This window comes from Panthera pardus, unplaced genomic scaffold (assembly GCF_024362965.1).
Source record: "Panthera pardus isolate Hobbes unplaced genomic scaffold, ASM2436296v1 HiC_scaffold_6, whole genome shotgun sequence".
Classification (NCBI taxonomy): domain Eukaryota; kingdom Metazoa; phylum Chordata; class Mammalia; order Carnivora; family Felidae; genus Panthera; species Panthera pardus.
The window spans coordinates 2,079,976-2,096,180 of NW_026526991.1; the positions used below are offsets into that span (position 1 = coordinate 2,079,976).

A 16,205-nucleotide genomic window follows, 5' to 3' on the forward strand; every position below is an offset into this window, starting at 1 on the left:
CACTAAATTGATTTAATGATCCACTGAGGGTTGTGTTGCTGAGGTTCAAAGACGTTTTAGGGAAGTTCCACCCCTGGAACACCATATTCCAGGATCTGATCCCCCGTTTTGTTGGTCTTGAGAATCAAATGTATCAGTCCAGTCAGTTATCATACCAACCACATTCATAAGCGATTTTTTTAAATATTAATTTGTTATTTCAGTGTGTGGGAGATGGATATTTTTGATGACCAGGATGTTGTCCTCCCTGTGCAGAGCATTCCATTCAGATCAAAAAGGAATTGACCATCCATACTGAAGAATGGTTTTTCTCTACTTAAGAGAAACTTAAGTAGAAAGCATCCTTTTACCAGATTATGTATTCTCTTGGAAAAACCCCACAGAAAACACTGCCAAATTCGACTTGGAGGAGGGGGTGCTTCCCTGCCCCCTCTGAGCCAGGTTTCATAAAGCTGTATGTCTGCTATTAACACATTCTGTTTTCACACACATTGTAATACATTTGATGAGTTCAGCATTTCCCCCTGTTTGTTGGGGCAACTAACAGGCTTGCCTGGAAAAAAAAATTCCTTTCCTGATTCAAACTGAATGAAACTGGTCTTTGCTCACTACTGGACTTAGAGTCTTTAAGATGCTAATTCTTCACTTAAGAATCTTAAGTGATGTATATATATAAAATCGTAAAGTACCAGGTTTGTTTTTTTCAGGCACAGTTTGGGGAAATGCATCATTAGCTTTCTGTTTTGGTTATTGCTTTCTAGAACTACATCCTAGTCACACAAGCTAGATTTGGCCCAAGTCCCTTCAGACACTCTCACATGGTGGTTCCCAGACTTGGGTTCCAGGAAACTGTAACATTGTAAAAGCAGTATCGGGATCCAACATGAGTTACCAGTTTTAAATTTGCCAGGTAAAGGCATTTTTTAAAAACTCCTCACTTATTACCATAATTTCAAAGAAAGAAAACATTTTAACAAACAGAATGGAAGGTCTCAGAATAAGAGACATCTCATTAAGTTGAACATAGCTTTATGAAAACCATTACATAGGCAATATAGATCAGCACAGGTACTAAAGTTCAGCGTTTGGGAACCACATCCTAATTATAGACCATCTCTTAGCATGTATTACAATTAACTGTGTACTTCCTGGTTTTTATTAGCCTCACTCATAGGAATAAACCTTACTTCAAGTTCTGGAACTACCTTCCTTCGTTCTTATTTACTGGCTACAGTGGTGATGATTTCATTGACTCATACTTTTTAAAAAAAATTACTTTGTTCCCTCTGCATATACTGTAAGCAAGTAACCATTCTACTTTAATGTAAGAAAAAAAGAAAAAACAAACCAATTCCATTAGGTGCTGAGCAGTTGTGGAATCTAGAGTAATCAAAACCTGTAGCAAAGTGTATCTGATTTAATGAAATATATAGTCATGGTGATTATGTAAAAGTGGCAGGTGGATCACAGAACTAAATAATACTACTTATGGGGGCACCGGGGTGACTCAAGTCAGTTGAGCGTTGGACTCTTGATTTCGGCTCATGTCACGGTCTCACAGTTCGTGGGATTGGGTCCCATGTTGGGCTTCATGCTGACAGCACAGAGCCTGCTTAAGATTCCTATTCCCTCTCCCTCTCCCTCTCTCCCTCCCTCCCTCCCTCCCTCCCTCCCTCCCTCCCTCTCTCTCTCTCTCTCTCTCTCTCACACTCATTCTCTCTCAAAATAAATAAAGAAACTTAAAAAAAATACTAGTTATGTACGTTTTTGCTAGCCTGTATTGGCTCTTTATGAGTAATGAATAATAGCCATGGCAGGTTTTATAAAATTATGTACATTTTTATGTCTGCCATCCCACCTGCACACTTTAAATGACCAAGACCTTAAATCTGGCAGCCCCACATCAAGTGTTCCCTTTGTCTTTCTTCTGCCAGAGAAAGTGCTTCTTAGATGCACTTTACTCTGTAATCAAGGAGGGCATGGCCAGCAGCTCCCTGACCTGCCTGGCAGTGATAATGCTATCAGCTGGTTGTGGGCGTGGCAGCCCCAGCAAGGGCTTCGCCTCTTCAGCCTGGAGGCGGCCTGGGCCGGGATAAGGGTAGCAGTGGAGGGTGTTTGGGAGCAGTAACATGTAGGGTAGACTTGAGTTTGAGCAGGATATTCTTCAGGTTCCCTGTACTTGGAAGAGTTTATTATCTAAGTGTTTGTGTATCAGACGCTGTATAGTGCTGGGAATACACAGATAAAAAAGACCTAACTTATCTTTGGGACTCAACCAGTGAGGCTGCCTGTAATAAAGATAAAAAAGCATGATGCCAAGGACCCCTAGAGGATGGGAAGAGAGGCCTAGGGCACTGGGGAAGTCTCCACCAAAGAGGGAACTTTTGAGCTGTGTCTTAAAGGGAATTAGGAACTGCTTGGTGATAGGGATAGTGGGTAAATCAGGGGTGCCATAAGTGTAGTGGTTAAGAACTTGGGTCCTGCAGTCCAGATAGCTGTGTGGTTAGATCTGCCCAGTGTTGGGCAAATATTATCTGTATGCCTGCGCTTTCTCACTGGTAAAATGAGGAATAACAATAATAGCACCTACCTCAAGGAAAGGTCACGGGGATTAAATGGGAAGACATTTAATGTCTTAGCATATTGCTTGAGGTCAGTGTTAGCTTCTGTTTTCATTAGTTTTATTGTTAGCATTTCAGACAGAGGAAAGAACATACACAAAGGCAAGGACTTAGGGGCACGTGGGTGGCTCGATCAGTTAAACATTCGACTTTGATCTCTGATCTCGGGCTCAGGTCATGATCTCAGGGTTTGAGCCCCACCTCAGGCTCTGTGATGACAGCTGGGAGCCTGCTTGGGATTCTCTCTCTGCCCCTCCCCTGCTGTTTCTCTCTTTCTCTCTCTCTCTCTCTCTCTCTCTCTCTCTCTCTCTCTCTCTGTCTTTCTCTCTCTTTCTCTCAAAATAAATAAAGCTTAAAAAAAAAAAGACAAGGAGTTAGGAACTGGGCGAGTGTGGGAGATGGTGATATATTAGCAGAACTAAGGGCAGGCTGTCTGGGCAAAAGTGGAAGTGTTGGTTGGCCTTTGACTATTCTAAGAAATTGGGATTTCATCTTATAGAAGGCAGTTAAAAAAATCAACTTGCTTCACTTGATCTGCATGTCGAGGATCTGATGGAGGGGGAGAGATTGTGGCCAAAGTAAGAGGAGTGCTCACCACAGTACATGTAGTTAACCATCTGTCACCATACAGCTTTATTAGAATGCTATCGACTATATTCTTCATGCTGTGCATTACATTCCCATGACTGACTGACTTTATAACTGGAAATTAAGGCAGTGACAGTAAAGATGGGAAGACCAGATTTGGGGGACATTTCTAGAAGTGTAATCCATTGGATATGATGCAAAAACGAGTTGTGTGTAAGCCCCCGGCTGGGTGAACGAGTGATGCCAGGAGTTGGCATGGACGTTTCAGTGGGTAGAGGAGGGGTTTTGGGTATGTACTAGGGTGAGGGTGGGACCTGAGAGGCTGTGGTTTTGCTTTGGACATATTTTAGGTGTTTGCTGGGCAGGTGGATATAATAAGGGTCTGGAGCTCAACAGAGAAGTTTCCCAGATGTCAATTTACATATAGAGATGGTCATTAGGCCATGAGAGTGACAGTGCTCCCTCAGCAAACGGCCAGAGGAGTGGGATGAAAACAGGAAAAAGGGTGGTGCAGAAGAAACCCAGACAGGAAAGAGTTTAGGGAAGTGAAGGATAGTCATCAGGGGGTCAGTTGAGATAAACCCTGAGTTTGAGTAGTTAGATTGGCCTGGAGTTGCTCAGTGCGTCAGGTTCAGGGCTCCATTGAGCCCAGCAGCCCCAGCACATTGTCATTCTGTTTGCCCCTGATGTCACATTGGGAAGTCTTCCCATGGGTTTGGGGATCTTCTTCGGTCAATACAATGAGCAGCTGTGGGTCAGGCACTAGTTGTACTCACCTCTGTAACCCTAGTACCTGACATACAGTGAGTCTGCAGAGGACTTTTTTTACTTTTAATTAAAATATAATTGACATACAAGGTTGCATTAGTTCTGGGCATACAAGGTAGTGATTTGACAATTCCATACGTTATGCCGTGCTGTACATGACATCCCCATGACTTATGTACTTTACAACTGGAAGTTTGTACCTCTTAGTCCCCTTCACCTGTTTCCTATTTTACCATTCCCCTAACCCCCACCACTCTGGCAATCACCAGTTTGCTGTATTGATGATTCTGGTTGGTTTGTTTTGTTTTTTAGATTCCACATATGAGTAACATTCTGTAGACTTGGGTATTTGTATTTCTCTGTCTTATTTCATTTAGCATAATACCCTCTAGGTCCATCCATGTCATAAATGATAAGATATCTCTCTTTTTTTTTTTTTTTAAAGTAATCTCTGTACCCAACATGAGGCTCAAACTTATAACCCTGAGATCAAGAGTTGCACACTCTACCAACTGAGCCAGCCAAGTGCCCCAAGATTCATTTTTTTTTTTTTTTATAGCTGAGTAATATTCTACTTTGTATAAATACTATGTGTTCTTTATCCATTCATCTGTCCATGGACATTTAGGTTGCTTCCATATCTTGGTTATTGTAAATAATGCAGTAAACATAGGGATGCATATGTATGTTTTCAAATTAGTGTTTTTTGTTTTCTTTGGGTTAAATACCCAGTAGTGAAATTACTGGATTGTAGAGTATTTCTATTTTTAATTTTTTGAGGAACCCCCATACCGTTTTCCACAGTGGTTGCACCAGTTTACATTCCCAGCAGTGTCCCCAGGGTTCCCTTTTCTCCACATCCTTGCCAACACTTGTTATTACTTGTTTTTTGATACTATCCTTTCTGACTAATATAAGGTGAAAACTTGTGGTTTTGATTTGCATCTCCCTGACGATGAGTGACGTTGAGCATTTTTTCATGTGTCTGTTGGCCATCTGAATATCTTCTTTGGAGAAATGTCTGTTCAGGTCCTTTGCCCATTTTTAGTCAGATTATTTGTTTTTTTTTGCTTTTCCAGAGCATTTGCTGAATGAACACATGAATCAAGGACGACTTGGGTTAACTCAACAAATACGTATTGAGTGCCTTATTTATGTGTTTGTTTTAAGAGCTATGCTAGTCTCTAGGGATAAAACAGTGAACGAAATAGATAAAAAGCCCTATCCTTGTAGGGCTTACATTCTAAAGCATGAATCAGAAGGCTAAGGGAAAGCAGCAAGTAGAGAGAGAACGATTGAAAGTATAGGATGAGCTCTGTATCCTCACCATCCATGGACTGAGCTTGGTACTCAGTAGGCATTTGATACGGTTAGTTGACTTGAACACGGGAGGGAGGGTCCGGGAAGAGAACTGGGTGTGGGAAGAGATTTGCTGTATGTGACAGGTTAGCCTTGGAGAGGGAAGAGTAAATTTGGAAATAGAAAGATTTGAGGGAGTTCCCCTGAGAGACATTCACCTCTGAATGGGAGTCGCTCCTCTCTATAAAATAGAAGATGAAGTCTGAGCAGAAAAGGGAGCCTAATGAGCAATAAAATACTTGGAACAGTCTTCCCACCCCCACCTCCAAAGAAAAGGAAGAAAACCACCGAAAGAAACATCTACCAGCTCTCAGGGCTTAGCTGAGAGAGAAGAGCCTTCTTCATTTGTGATTGCAGTGATCTTTGGCCTTGCCGGCATTTTCCAGCAAGTCAAGGTGAAGAACACAGTTGGTTAGGGTTCGTCTGAGGCTGAGTGAGGACTAGCCTAGATAGGTAGTGTGAGATAACCGGAGGTGAAGTCTTCAGGAGGAATGCTGGCAAATGTTTGAGAGTTCAGGCTGAGTTGGGAGTAAGATAAAACTAGTGTGTGGCAAATGACTTGCAAGAATAGGGAAAGAGAGGGTCTGGGTTGGAGGAGGTGAGAACTTCTGTGTTAGAAAGGAAAGAGGGGCTCTTGGCTGGCTCAGTCCGTGGAGCACACAGCTCTTGGTCTCGGAGTTGTAAGCTTGAGCCCTATGTTGGGTATAGAGATTATGTTAAAAAAATAACAATAACAGAAAGATAAAATTACTTGCCTTGTGTTTCCTGTAAGGAATGCCGGGCACACTGTTCTTAAGTGCTTTACATATGTTAATTAGTGAGTCTTCATGAAGACTTTTCAAGCTAAGCGCAGACAGGTTGAGTGTCTTGTCCAAGGTTACACAGGTAGGAAGTGGCCCAGGCAGCCTGCTGGCGCACTCTGTCCTACTGCCTGAGCAGGAGCCCAAGGCTCCTGCAATAGCTTCCTGAAGTTGCTGTGCCACCCCTTCCTTCGAGGAGAAATAGGTGGCATGGAAGGGTGCTGTGGACTGTTGCCTCCCTTTTTAAGAATAAGTATGTGTCTTTTAGGCAACAGTATATTTTATGTAGAACTCTGTTTTTTCCACCTGCCTTCCTCATGCCCCCACATCCTTCAATAGGAAACAAAGACTATTTCACAGTTAGAGAAGACTTTACAGTTCCTAGTTTGACCAACAGGACTGTGTTCTCTTCTTGGGGAGAGTCCCCTCCTGTTTCAGGTTACATAGGCTCCTCTGGGTAACCTGTTGGACTTGTGTTGGGTGAGGAATTTAGCCCCTGGCCCTGGGGTCTGTGACCTGTCACTCAGAGTCTGGGTGCTATGCAAATCCAAGGGAGATGCTCTTTGACCTTTGCTGGGAGGCTATTAGGAAGCACAGAGGCTTTGCAAATGAAACACGTGCACCCCTTTATCCTTCTCTATGAAGGAGGGATTATTTGTGGAGGCAACAATGTGGTGGTGGTATCTTTTAATATCTGGCTTTGCTCTTGAGGCAGTTTGGAAGGAATGCCATTGTATCTTCCATTTCTTCAATGTAAACAAATTTTCAAGCTTTTAAAAGAAATGACACACCAAAACCACATAATTTTACATGCCAAAAGCATTTGATATTTCAAATACTGAATATACAGAAAAATAGATCATGTGGCATTATTTGCTGGCAATGTTTAGATTTCCTCCTGATCCTAGTGTTTTATGTTGAGGACATGTGTTTGAAATGTCTTATGTATTGGGACCTTTGTGGTTCTGCTTGGTTCCCAGCTGGGGAAGAGTATTTTTTTTTTCTCTTTGTCTTCTTGGGGTTTTTATTCTGTTTAAAATTTTTTAATTTTAATTTTTTATTTTTTAGAGAGAGAGCATGAGCTGGGGATAGAGGGAGAGGTGTGGGGTGGGGGGGGGGAGACAGAGACAGAGAGCGAGAATCTTAAGCAGGCTCCATCCTCAGCACAGAGCCCCACACAGGGCTAGATCTCACAACTGGGGATCACGACCTGATTGGAAATCAAGAGTTGGATGCTTAACCAACTGAGCCACCCAGATATCCCATCTTTTTAGTTTTTTGGGTTTTCGTTTTGGTTTGGTTTTTTAAAGTTTATTTATTTTTGAGAGAGAGCACATAAGCAGGGGGAGGGCAGAGAGAGAGGGAGACACAGAATTTGAAGCAGGCTCCAGGCTCCACATTGTCAGCACAGAGCATGAAGCAGGGCTTGAACCCAAGAACCGTGAGATCATGACCTGAGGCAGCCGAAGTCAGACACTTAACCAAGTGAGCCCCCAGGTGCCCCTCTTTTTGTTTTTTTTTTTAAACACACTGCTAGGCTAGCCATAGTGCATCACGTTTTGACACCTGTGGTGTTTAAAATTGCTTACCTCTAATGGATTTTTGATAACATCTTTTTTAAAAATTTTTTAAAACATTTAATCATTTTTGAGAGAGAGAGAGAGAGAGAGAGAGAGACAGCGTGAGTGGAGGAGGGGCAGAGCGAGAGGGAGACACAGAATCTGAAGCAGGCTCCAGGCTCTGAGCTGTCAGCATAGAGCCCAACATGGGGCTCGAACCCATGAACCGGGAGATCATGACCTGAGCCAAAGTTGGATGCTTAACCGACTGAGCCAGCCATGATCTTCTTTTATTAGATAGTAAATCCTGATATTTAGTCACTGGGACTTGACAGAGCTGGTTAGGCAAAAATCAGGTAACTCTCAGGCCAGGATTAATTGGGGTCTCTAGGATTAGTTGGCACCTTTATTTGGAAGTCAAAATAGAAAATACAGACTATATTTAATTCTCATTTCTTTCCCCCATGAATACTGATACTATTCTCCTGAGCAGGGGATAAATTGATTGCTCATTTTTAGGTCCTAGAACTCTCGCTGGTGATTTTTTTCATGTTTCCCTCGTTTTGGTCAGGGGCAGTGATAGACACAGTTTAAGCTGGCAACTACGACCCATGTTCTTCTATAGGTTCTCTCTGAGGCTGTGTGTGACAGAATCGGGAAAGGCTGCTCTGAATGCTAACCATGTTTTTCTGCGAAGCTACGAGTGGGGTGGGGATGGAGATCATGAACTCACATTCATGAAGTGCCTATTCTGTAGCCAGTACTTCCCATTGCCTTACTTAGTCCTCCCGACAACCAGATGTGGAGAGTTGTTTCCACCAGTTGGTAACTGGTCTGAGGCCACATAAACACGGATGTTGGAGGAACTAGGGGCTGTAACTCCAGAATGTCTTCTCTTCCTAAGCCTTCAGAAATGCAGTGCAGACTAATTTGGTAATCAGGTGAATCCCTATTTTATAAAGTAGAATGTCTTAAATAAAATATGGACTCAAATGATGGGAACTGATGGCTTCACGGGGGTCCTCAGCCCTGCACCCATAACAAGTAACGGAGGACAGTGAGGCAAGTACTGATGACACGCAGAGCGGGAGCTTTTAGGGGCAGTCCTGGGTGGCCACTGAAAGACATTTTGGTTTTGGTTTTGTTTTCTCTCTTTTTCTTTATTTATTGTGTATGTATGTATTAATTTAACCCTACACGTAGTTTAACATAAGGAAAACCTCCCAACTTCATCTCCTCCCCGGCACTGTGAGGCCCCACCACAAACACCCACCCAGCTGGCTTGGTACACACCACTGCCCAGGTGGAGGGGGCAGCCATTGCTGTGCCAGCGTTCACCCAAGGAGATGAAGGCAAGGCAAGGCCAGGGGGTGGGGGTGGGGAGTCGGCTCGCATTTCTGAGCCCTGGCAACCCCACCATCCTCACCTGCTGGGGCTCCAGTTGAACTTGGGGATCACATCGGGGCTACCCTCAGGCCACACTAACTGTCTTGGTGATGTTCTATGATGAGCTAAAGGTTACAGCCGGTTTTTAGTAGTGGAGAAAAGGCTGTTTCTTATAGAAAAATATGCCGAATTCAACTGCCCCCATGGCAAAAAGGGGGAAAAAAGCGTGTACACGCATCCATACGTATCTCACTCCATACCCGTGATAGATTCTTCCAAAGGAAGGCATTTTCTTTTTGAGCAGCATGATAGGTTAACTAAAAAAGAGAAATCAGTGTGAATGATTAAAACCTGATTTCAGATGATTCATTTAAAAAGGCGTGGGTGGTTCAGTCAGTTGGGCATCTGACTCTTGATTTCAGCTCAGGTCATGATCTCATGGTTCATGAGATCAAGCCCCGCATTGGATTCCTCTCCAGCAGTGTGGAGCCTGCTTGGGATTCTCTCTCTCCCTTTCTCTTGCCCCTCTCTTCCCCTGCGCATGCTCTCTCTCCCTCTCTCTCTCAAGATAAATAAATAAACTTTAAAAATAAAAGCCAAATTGGTTAATAAAGACATTTTAAAAAGCATTTTAACTTGATAAAGTTTAAGTAGTACTTCTTAAAGTGTAATCAAATAGAGGAGTTATCAAAGCCATAATGAAGAAAATAGAAATCATTTGTAATTAGACAATAATTAAAGGCAAGTATATGCCCACTGATTTTAAAGTGCTTGAAAACAATTAGTTTTCTTAAGTAGGTTAAACATCTGGGTTACAAGCTTGTTTACGCTATTAATTTACTTAACAAACCTGTTCTTCATAGGTGATGCAAAAGTGAACTTCAGCTTGGCTGTCTGAATTATAACAAGTTCCAATTTAATGGATACCATTTTTTTAAATATATTTTTATTTTTATTTATTTATTTTTTAATATATTTTTAAACATTTAATTTTTAAAGTATTTTTCTCTTTATCTTCTCCTTCCTGAACAATTCAGTCGTGAGGCCTATAGGTAGACAGAGAAGGTAGGTGGTGGCCTGGCCAAGGGTGTCACAGCCCAAGTAGGATGAGGAGGCCTACACATACAGGGAGACACTGGTGTGTTGTATCAGAGCCAAAGAGAGGTGAGACAGGTACTCCAGTCACAGGACTGGAGTGGCAGCAGCACTGGGAGATTGGTTAAATATGGAAAGATTGCTCAGATAGGTATGGTAAGGATAATGGCAGTGAGCAAGTCTGTCAGAGAAGAGAGTTACTGATACTGAAAGGGAGAAAACTAGCATAAACCCTTTGATACTAGATTGGAATCAGAATGTTAGTGTGAACTCACGGATTTTAAGAAGTACTAATAAATATAGAAATACTATAGATGTCAAATGCATGTCTATAAATACATGCATGCATACATACATTTCTTAGCTCTTTCCATAGAGAGGAGTTAGAGTGCCTGGGAGCAGCGGCATCCCAATAGCAGTGAGCACATCACGTGCCCAGATCTTGGCTTCTAAATACCATTTTCTACTAAAAGGAACCCCAGCTTCTTGAAGAATGGCTGATTATAGGATTAGAGCAGAAAAGTTCAAAGTGAACCTGGAATATCTTATGCTAAAAAGCAAAGATGTCTTCACAGAATGATGGAGACACTTCAAAAGGACCCAGAAGGCAGTTCGAAGGGGTTCCACTGGCCAAATTTGGGATAATTTTATTATCAGAATTTAAGATGTCAAAGTCATTGATTAAAACCTGTTAAATAAGAGGGGCACCTAGGTGGCTCAGTCGGTTAAGTGTCCAGCTCTTGATTTCGGCTCAGGTCCTGACCTCTCAGTGTGTGAGATCGAGCCCCACATTGGGCTCTGCACTGACAAAGTGGAGCTTGCTTGGGATTCTCTCTGACCTTCTCCCATTCTCTCACTCTCACTGTCTCTCAAAATAAACATTATTTAAAAAAAAAAAAAAAACTGTTGAAAAGAGAAAACTAAGGGTTCTCACACAATGTAACCTATGTATGGGCTTATAAATAAATTCAGAGTTCAAGGAATGGATAATTGAAAAGTACCTTCCCACAAAACACCTATTGAATACAAAAAGGAAAGAGAGTACAGTGGAGAGGCCTGGCATAGACTACCTTAAGCAAGTGATTTGAGTGAATCTCACCAAAATGGGACACGTTGAAATTGTGTCACATGATAGGACGCAGTGAGACTACAGCATCACTTCAGTGATGCTCAGGCCGAGGTGCATGACCTGAATCTAAACTCCGAGGAAACATCAAACACACCCAATTTGAGGGACATTCTACAAACTAAATAGCCTGCAATCATCTTCAAAAGTTTCAAAGCCATGCGAAGTCCAAGCAAGACCGTTTCAAACTGAGAGACACTAAAGAGACATGTCAACTAATGCCATGTTTCTTAACTGATCCTTTTGCTGTAAAGACCACTGCTGGGACAGGTGGCAAAACTGGAGCAGGGCCTGAAGATGAAATGATAGTAACAAATCAGTGCTAATTTTCTGATTTTGATATTTGTATGGCAGTTACATAGAAGAAATTTTTTTAAAGAAAACCATGTATTAAAGTATTTGGGATGATGAAACGTGAGACTGACAAAGAATTCGTTGTACCATATTTGCAACTTTTCTGGAAGTCTGAAATCATTTCAGAATTTAAAAAGAATTTAAAAAGTAATATTCTTGCCTAACATTTAAATCATGGTAAGTATATAAAATTATAGTTCCCCCATTTCTCATTTTAAGATCCCTCCCCACCTGACCTCAGTCCTACTCCCTGGAGCTACCACTGTTAACAACTAATGCATATTCTTCTAGGTATTTTATTTATGTATGTGGATGTATATAGAATATATATTGTAGGTTATATTGATATTTATGATGTGCCAGGCACGCTGCATTCCTAGGAATTACAATGGTCAGCAATCAGAAGACACAGTCCTTAATTTAAATTAAACCTGCTTGGATTCTCTTTCTCCCTCTCTCTCTGCCCCTTCCCCCCCCCTCACAAAAAAAAGTTGCCCTGAACATATTTTTGCATACTTAGTTTTGGAAACTTTAAAACATCTTTGGTTACCTTTCTATTATAAAGTTTTGCTTTTAGCGGATTTGTAAGAGTGATGTAAAACACCACACAGCGGGGGACACTTGTCTACAGTTCTTACTAAATACAGCTGGACCTTGAGCAATAATGGAATATGAAATACTGGTTTCATTCTAGATTTGTCTCTGCTCAAGTGTTGGTCTACTAACGTTTCTGTGTGGAAATTTGCCCGTGTTCAAATAATACAATATTTTTAAAAAGATTTTATTTTTAAGTAATCTCTATACCCCACGTGGGGCTTGAACTCAACGACCCCAAGGTCACGAGTTGCACGCTCTACCGACAGAGCCAGCCAGGCGCCCATCAAATCATATAATTTTAGAATAGTTAGATGAGTTTTGCCTAAGCTTGGAAGGATCATTTAATGTAAATCACTAAGAAATGTCAAGTTACTTTTGTCTCAAGTAGTATAAGCCAAGAAAATCATGTATATGAGGCTTTGAAAATTTGCCTGATGGATTTTGAAAGTCAGAGAATTTGTACTTGTTCTAGTTTAGTTAAAGTCACTTAATTTGATGTTTATATTCCAATATACCCTGCTACAAATGCTGCTTTAAAAACCGAAGTAGGCTTTTAAAACCTCCAAATGACTTTTTTTTTTTTTTCATTTTTGCCTCTGGCATATCTATTTTACAAATGACCAACTTTCTATTATAAGTTTTAACAAGAATATTTCCACTTGTTACCTTTCACATTTGAAAGAATCACATAACTTATTTTTAGGGGATTGTAATTGCAAATAGATTGTGATTTTTCTGCACTCAGTGAGGAAATGTAAATGAACCATTGCTACCTGTAAGTGTATATAAACGCATGTAGGATGAAAGATAGGGTTGGAAATTGTGAAGCAGAGGGTGTCTGTCTTTCAAAAGGAGACCATCATTTTTAAAAATTTAACCTGGTTGTGGGGCACCTGGGTGGCTCAGTCAGTTAAGCGTCCCACTTCAGCTCAGGTCATGATCTTGCAGTCCATGAGTTCAAACCCTGCGTCTGGCTCTGTGCTGACAGCTCAGAGCCTGGGGCCTGCTTCGGATTCTGTCTCCCTGTCTCTTTCCCTCCCCTGCTCATGCTCCCCTTCCTCTCTCTCTCTGTCTCTCTCAAAAATAAATAAACATTTAAAAAAATTTTTAATAAAAAAGTTCAATCTAATTTATGTATTGCTTCAAGATGGCGAATGACTTGTTTCTCAGTTTGCAGATGGGTAGCTCACACTGTTGGTTAGTCACCCTCATAGCTTTCTGAAGACCAAAATGTTTCCTCCACATCTCTGGCCCATAGGGACCTCAGGTTCTTGCAGATGTGTTGAAGGGGCGGGGCCTATGCATAGAAAGCCTACTGGAATAGGAATAGGCGTGGCCTGAGTAGAATATTGGAGGGGGGACATTGCAGGTGGGAGGTACTCTGCTTTTCTGATTATCCATCTGGGAGTTGGTACTGCTACATATCTCAAAAGTTATAGCCCCTCAGCGTTGCTTCCATCCTGTCTGTCTTCTACACTCCTGATGTCTTTTCTTGGTAGCCTTTCTTGCCCAGATTTTCACTGACATTTTGATTTAACATACTTTTGAATTTAGTGAGGAGGACATCAGGCCCATTCGTTGGCTGAGACTGATGAGGCCAAGGTGTGTGTGTGTGGAAGAGGCTTCAGTTTGGCATTAGCTTACTAGCAGGTTTCAAAAAATGGTGGCCACTGATTGTCAACCTGTCTTGTTAAGTGGAGAGAACTAATTATTGGTGTTTACTGTGTTGTTTAACAAACTTCACCAATAGCTCAGAACAAACCCTATTTTCAGTCCTGTGCTGTTGGTGCTTCCCAGCCAGGTGTCAGACACTCTAGTGCATCACAAAGACTTCACATGTCACAACATGCCAGGTTTTCCCCCCTGCCCAGGGTCTGCCTCACCCCCTTAATGGATTCCCATCAGGATTGCTTCTGGCTATATAAACCACCTTCCTCTTTCTATCAATCCATCTTTGGATTGACCATCAATCCCATCTTTGCCCTTCCATCATAGAAATCAGCTTCATGAGAATACCCTTTGGTTCTACTTTGATCTCTTTCAGGTATGTCATAAGAATGCAGAAATCTACAAGTGTGCAGTGAAAGAGACAAAATTGGAAAGAGAGCCCAATAAATTCTTTAATGATTACTTTGATCAGTGCCACTTATGGAAAATCTTTACAGTTACAGTAAGTTCTGCATTTGAGGTGAACTTTTGAGACCTGGTATCTTCTTTATATAGCCTTAGGTTCAGCCGTCAGAACATTTTCATGTGGTGAGGCCTTCTGCTTCTGCGATTGTATGTTTTGTTTTCATTTCCTGCCACATGGCAGGTGCAGCCGAGAAGTGCCTCCAGAAACTGCTGAAAATTCTGGCCCCATCTTTCTGCAGGGTGCAGTGATCTAGAATCCAGAAGGAGTGTTAGTTGTGGGGTGGACCCTTACTTGGTCTCTTTTGCCCATTATGATGTGTCTCTCTCTCCTTTCCATTTCTTCCTCAGTTTTCCTTCTTGCCCTCTTTCTACCCAAATAGCATTGCCTTCTTCAGCCCTCTACTACTCACCCCTACCATAAACGAAAGGAAAAGAAAAGAAATATTATAATACAAAATTTTGAGCAAAATGCATTAACTGTCTTTATATATTGCCACATCTCTTTAAGTTTTTAGGGACTGTGAACATCTAGTCTTTGTATTTTATAAGCCATTGGTACTGTATTTTAGTCTCTGTGGGTTCTTGGTAGTTTAATTATGAGAAGGACGTATGGGGCAGGATCTTTTTTTTTTTTTTTTTTTTAATTAATGTTTATTTATTTTTGAGACAGAGACAGAGCACGAACAGGGGAGGGCCAGAGAGAGAGGGAGACACAGAATCCGAAGCAGGCTCCAGGCTCCGAGCTGTCAGCACAGAGCCCGACGCGGGGCTCATGAACCGTGAGATCATGACCTGAGCCTAAGTCGGAGACTCAACCGACTGAGCCACCCAGGCGTGGGGCAGGATCTTCTAATGCAAATTTTGGTCCGTTCTGTGAAACCTGAGAGTCTGCTACTTATTCACAGACCATTAGGGTAAAGTGGGAACTCAGGTTCAATTCTTTTCCTCCTGGTTGAAGATGCTGTGGTCAGTCATCCAGAATCACCTACTGCTGCTTTGGTTCCCAGGGGCTGGTGGAACCTGGGCAGTGTACATCTTGCTGGCTGTTGACCTGCCCTTCTGCTTCCTCTGTTCCACCGTATTCAGAAAAAGCCTCCAAGTGGTTAGCTGGAGTAAATTTTATGTGTTGCAAAGCAGTTTGTGGAACTTGGGTTTTATTGCTTGTGCCACTATTTGTAAGCATGATGTATCTCTGAATGAGAACTTGTGTAACCAACCCGGGGGCTACCTGGCCTCGTGGATGCTCTTTTGTGAGAATAATTGACTGCAGAGCAGCTGCAGAGCCGCCTGGAGCTATCAAGAAGCCCTGCTATACTTACACCAACCTGCTGTTGTTCTCTCTCTGCGGCCACTGCCACTGCTTTTTTTTTTTTTTTTTTTTTTTAATAAGTTGCCAATTACTGGGGTTTTGTAGGGATGCCTACAGTTCACTGAATTGGGCATAGGAAAAAGGCCGTTGGTTTTTAATCTTTATTTCCTTTCATCCAGCGAAATTACTGATATTAAGGAGACCCTTGCAGTTATTATATTGAAAGTACTGATGCATTTTTATCTTACCAGTCAGCATTGTTCCACGTACCCATTTTGAAAACCGTATGCAGGCAAAGGGTACTTTGCCTAGCATACATTAATTTTGATGATGGTTTTAATTTCAGATGTATTCCACACATGTGATCTAATAGGCTGATCCGCTATTCCCAGCCACTCCAGAACCACACCTGGAAGGTGCTGGGCCTGTTTTTTTCAATTGGTTGGCTTGTTCTCATAGGGAAAATTGTCAGTGTTTGTTGTGTTCAATGATACACGCCAAGTGCTTGGA

At 41.9% G+C, this 16,205-nt stretch overlaps 1 protein-coding gene and 1 long non-coding RNA gene across 15 annotated transcripts in view; one reads left to right on the forward strand and one right to left on the reverse strand.

Moving 5' to 3' along the window:
• Positions 1-16,205, forward strand: part of TNRC6B (trinucleotide repeat containing adaptor 6B) — a 256,980-nt gene that overhangs the window by 126,838 nt on the left and 113,937 nt on the right. The window contains exon 1 of one of the 14 annotated variants that reach the window (XM_053894746.1): positions 13,354-14,297. The exons of the other annotated variants lie outside the window; for them this stretch is intronic. Coding sequence (XP_053750721.1) covers positions 14,260-14,297 — 38 coding nt within the window. The 5' untranslated portion in view covers positions 13,354-14,259. Of the gene's footprint in view, positions 1-13,353; positions 14,298-16,205 lie in introns of those variants that run through there. 14 annotated transcript variants of the gene reach the window in all.
• The window catches only part of LOC128774916 (uncharacterized), a 188,742-nt gene that overhangs the window by 56,042 nt on the left and 116,495 nt on the right, over positions 1-16,205 (reverse strand). The gene's annotated exons all lie outside the window — the stretch shown is intronic.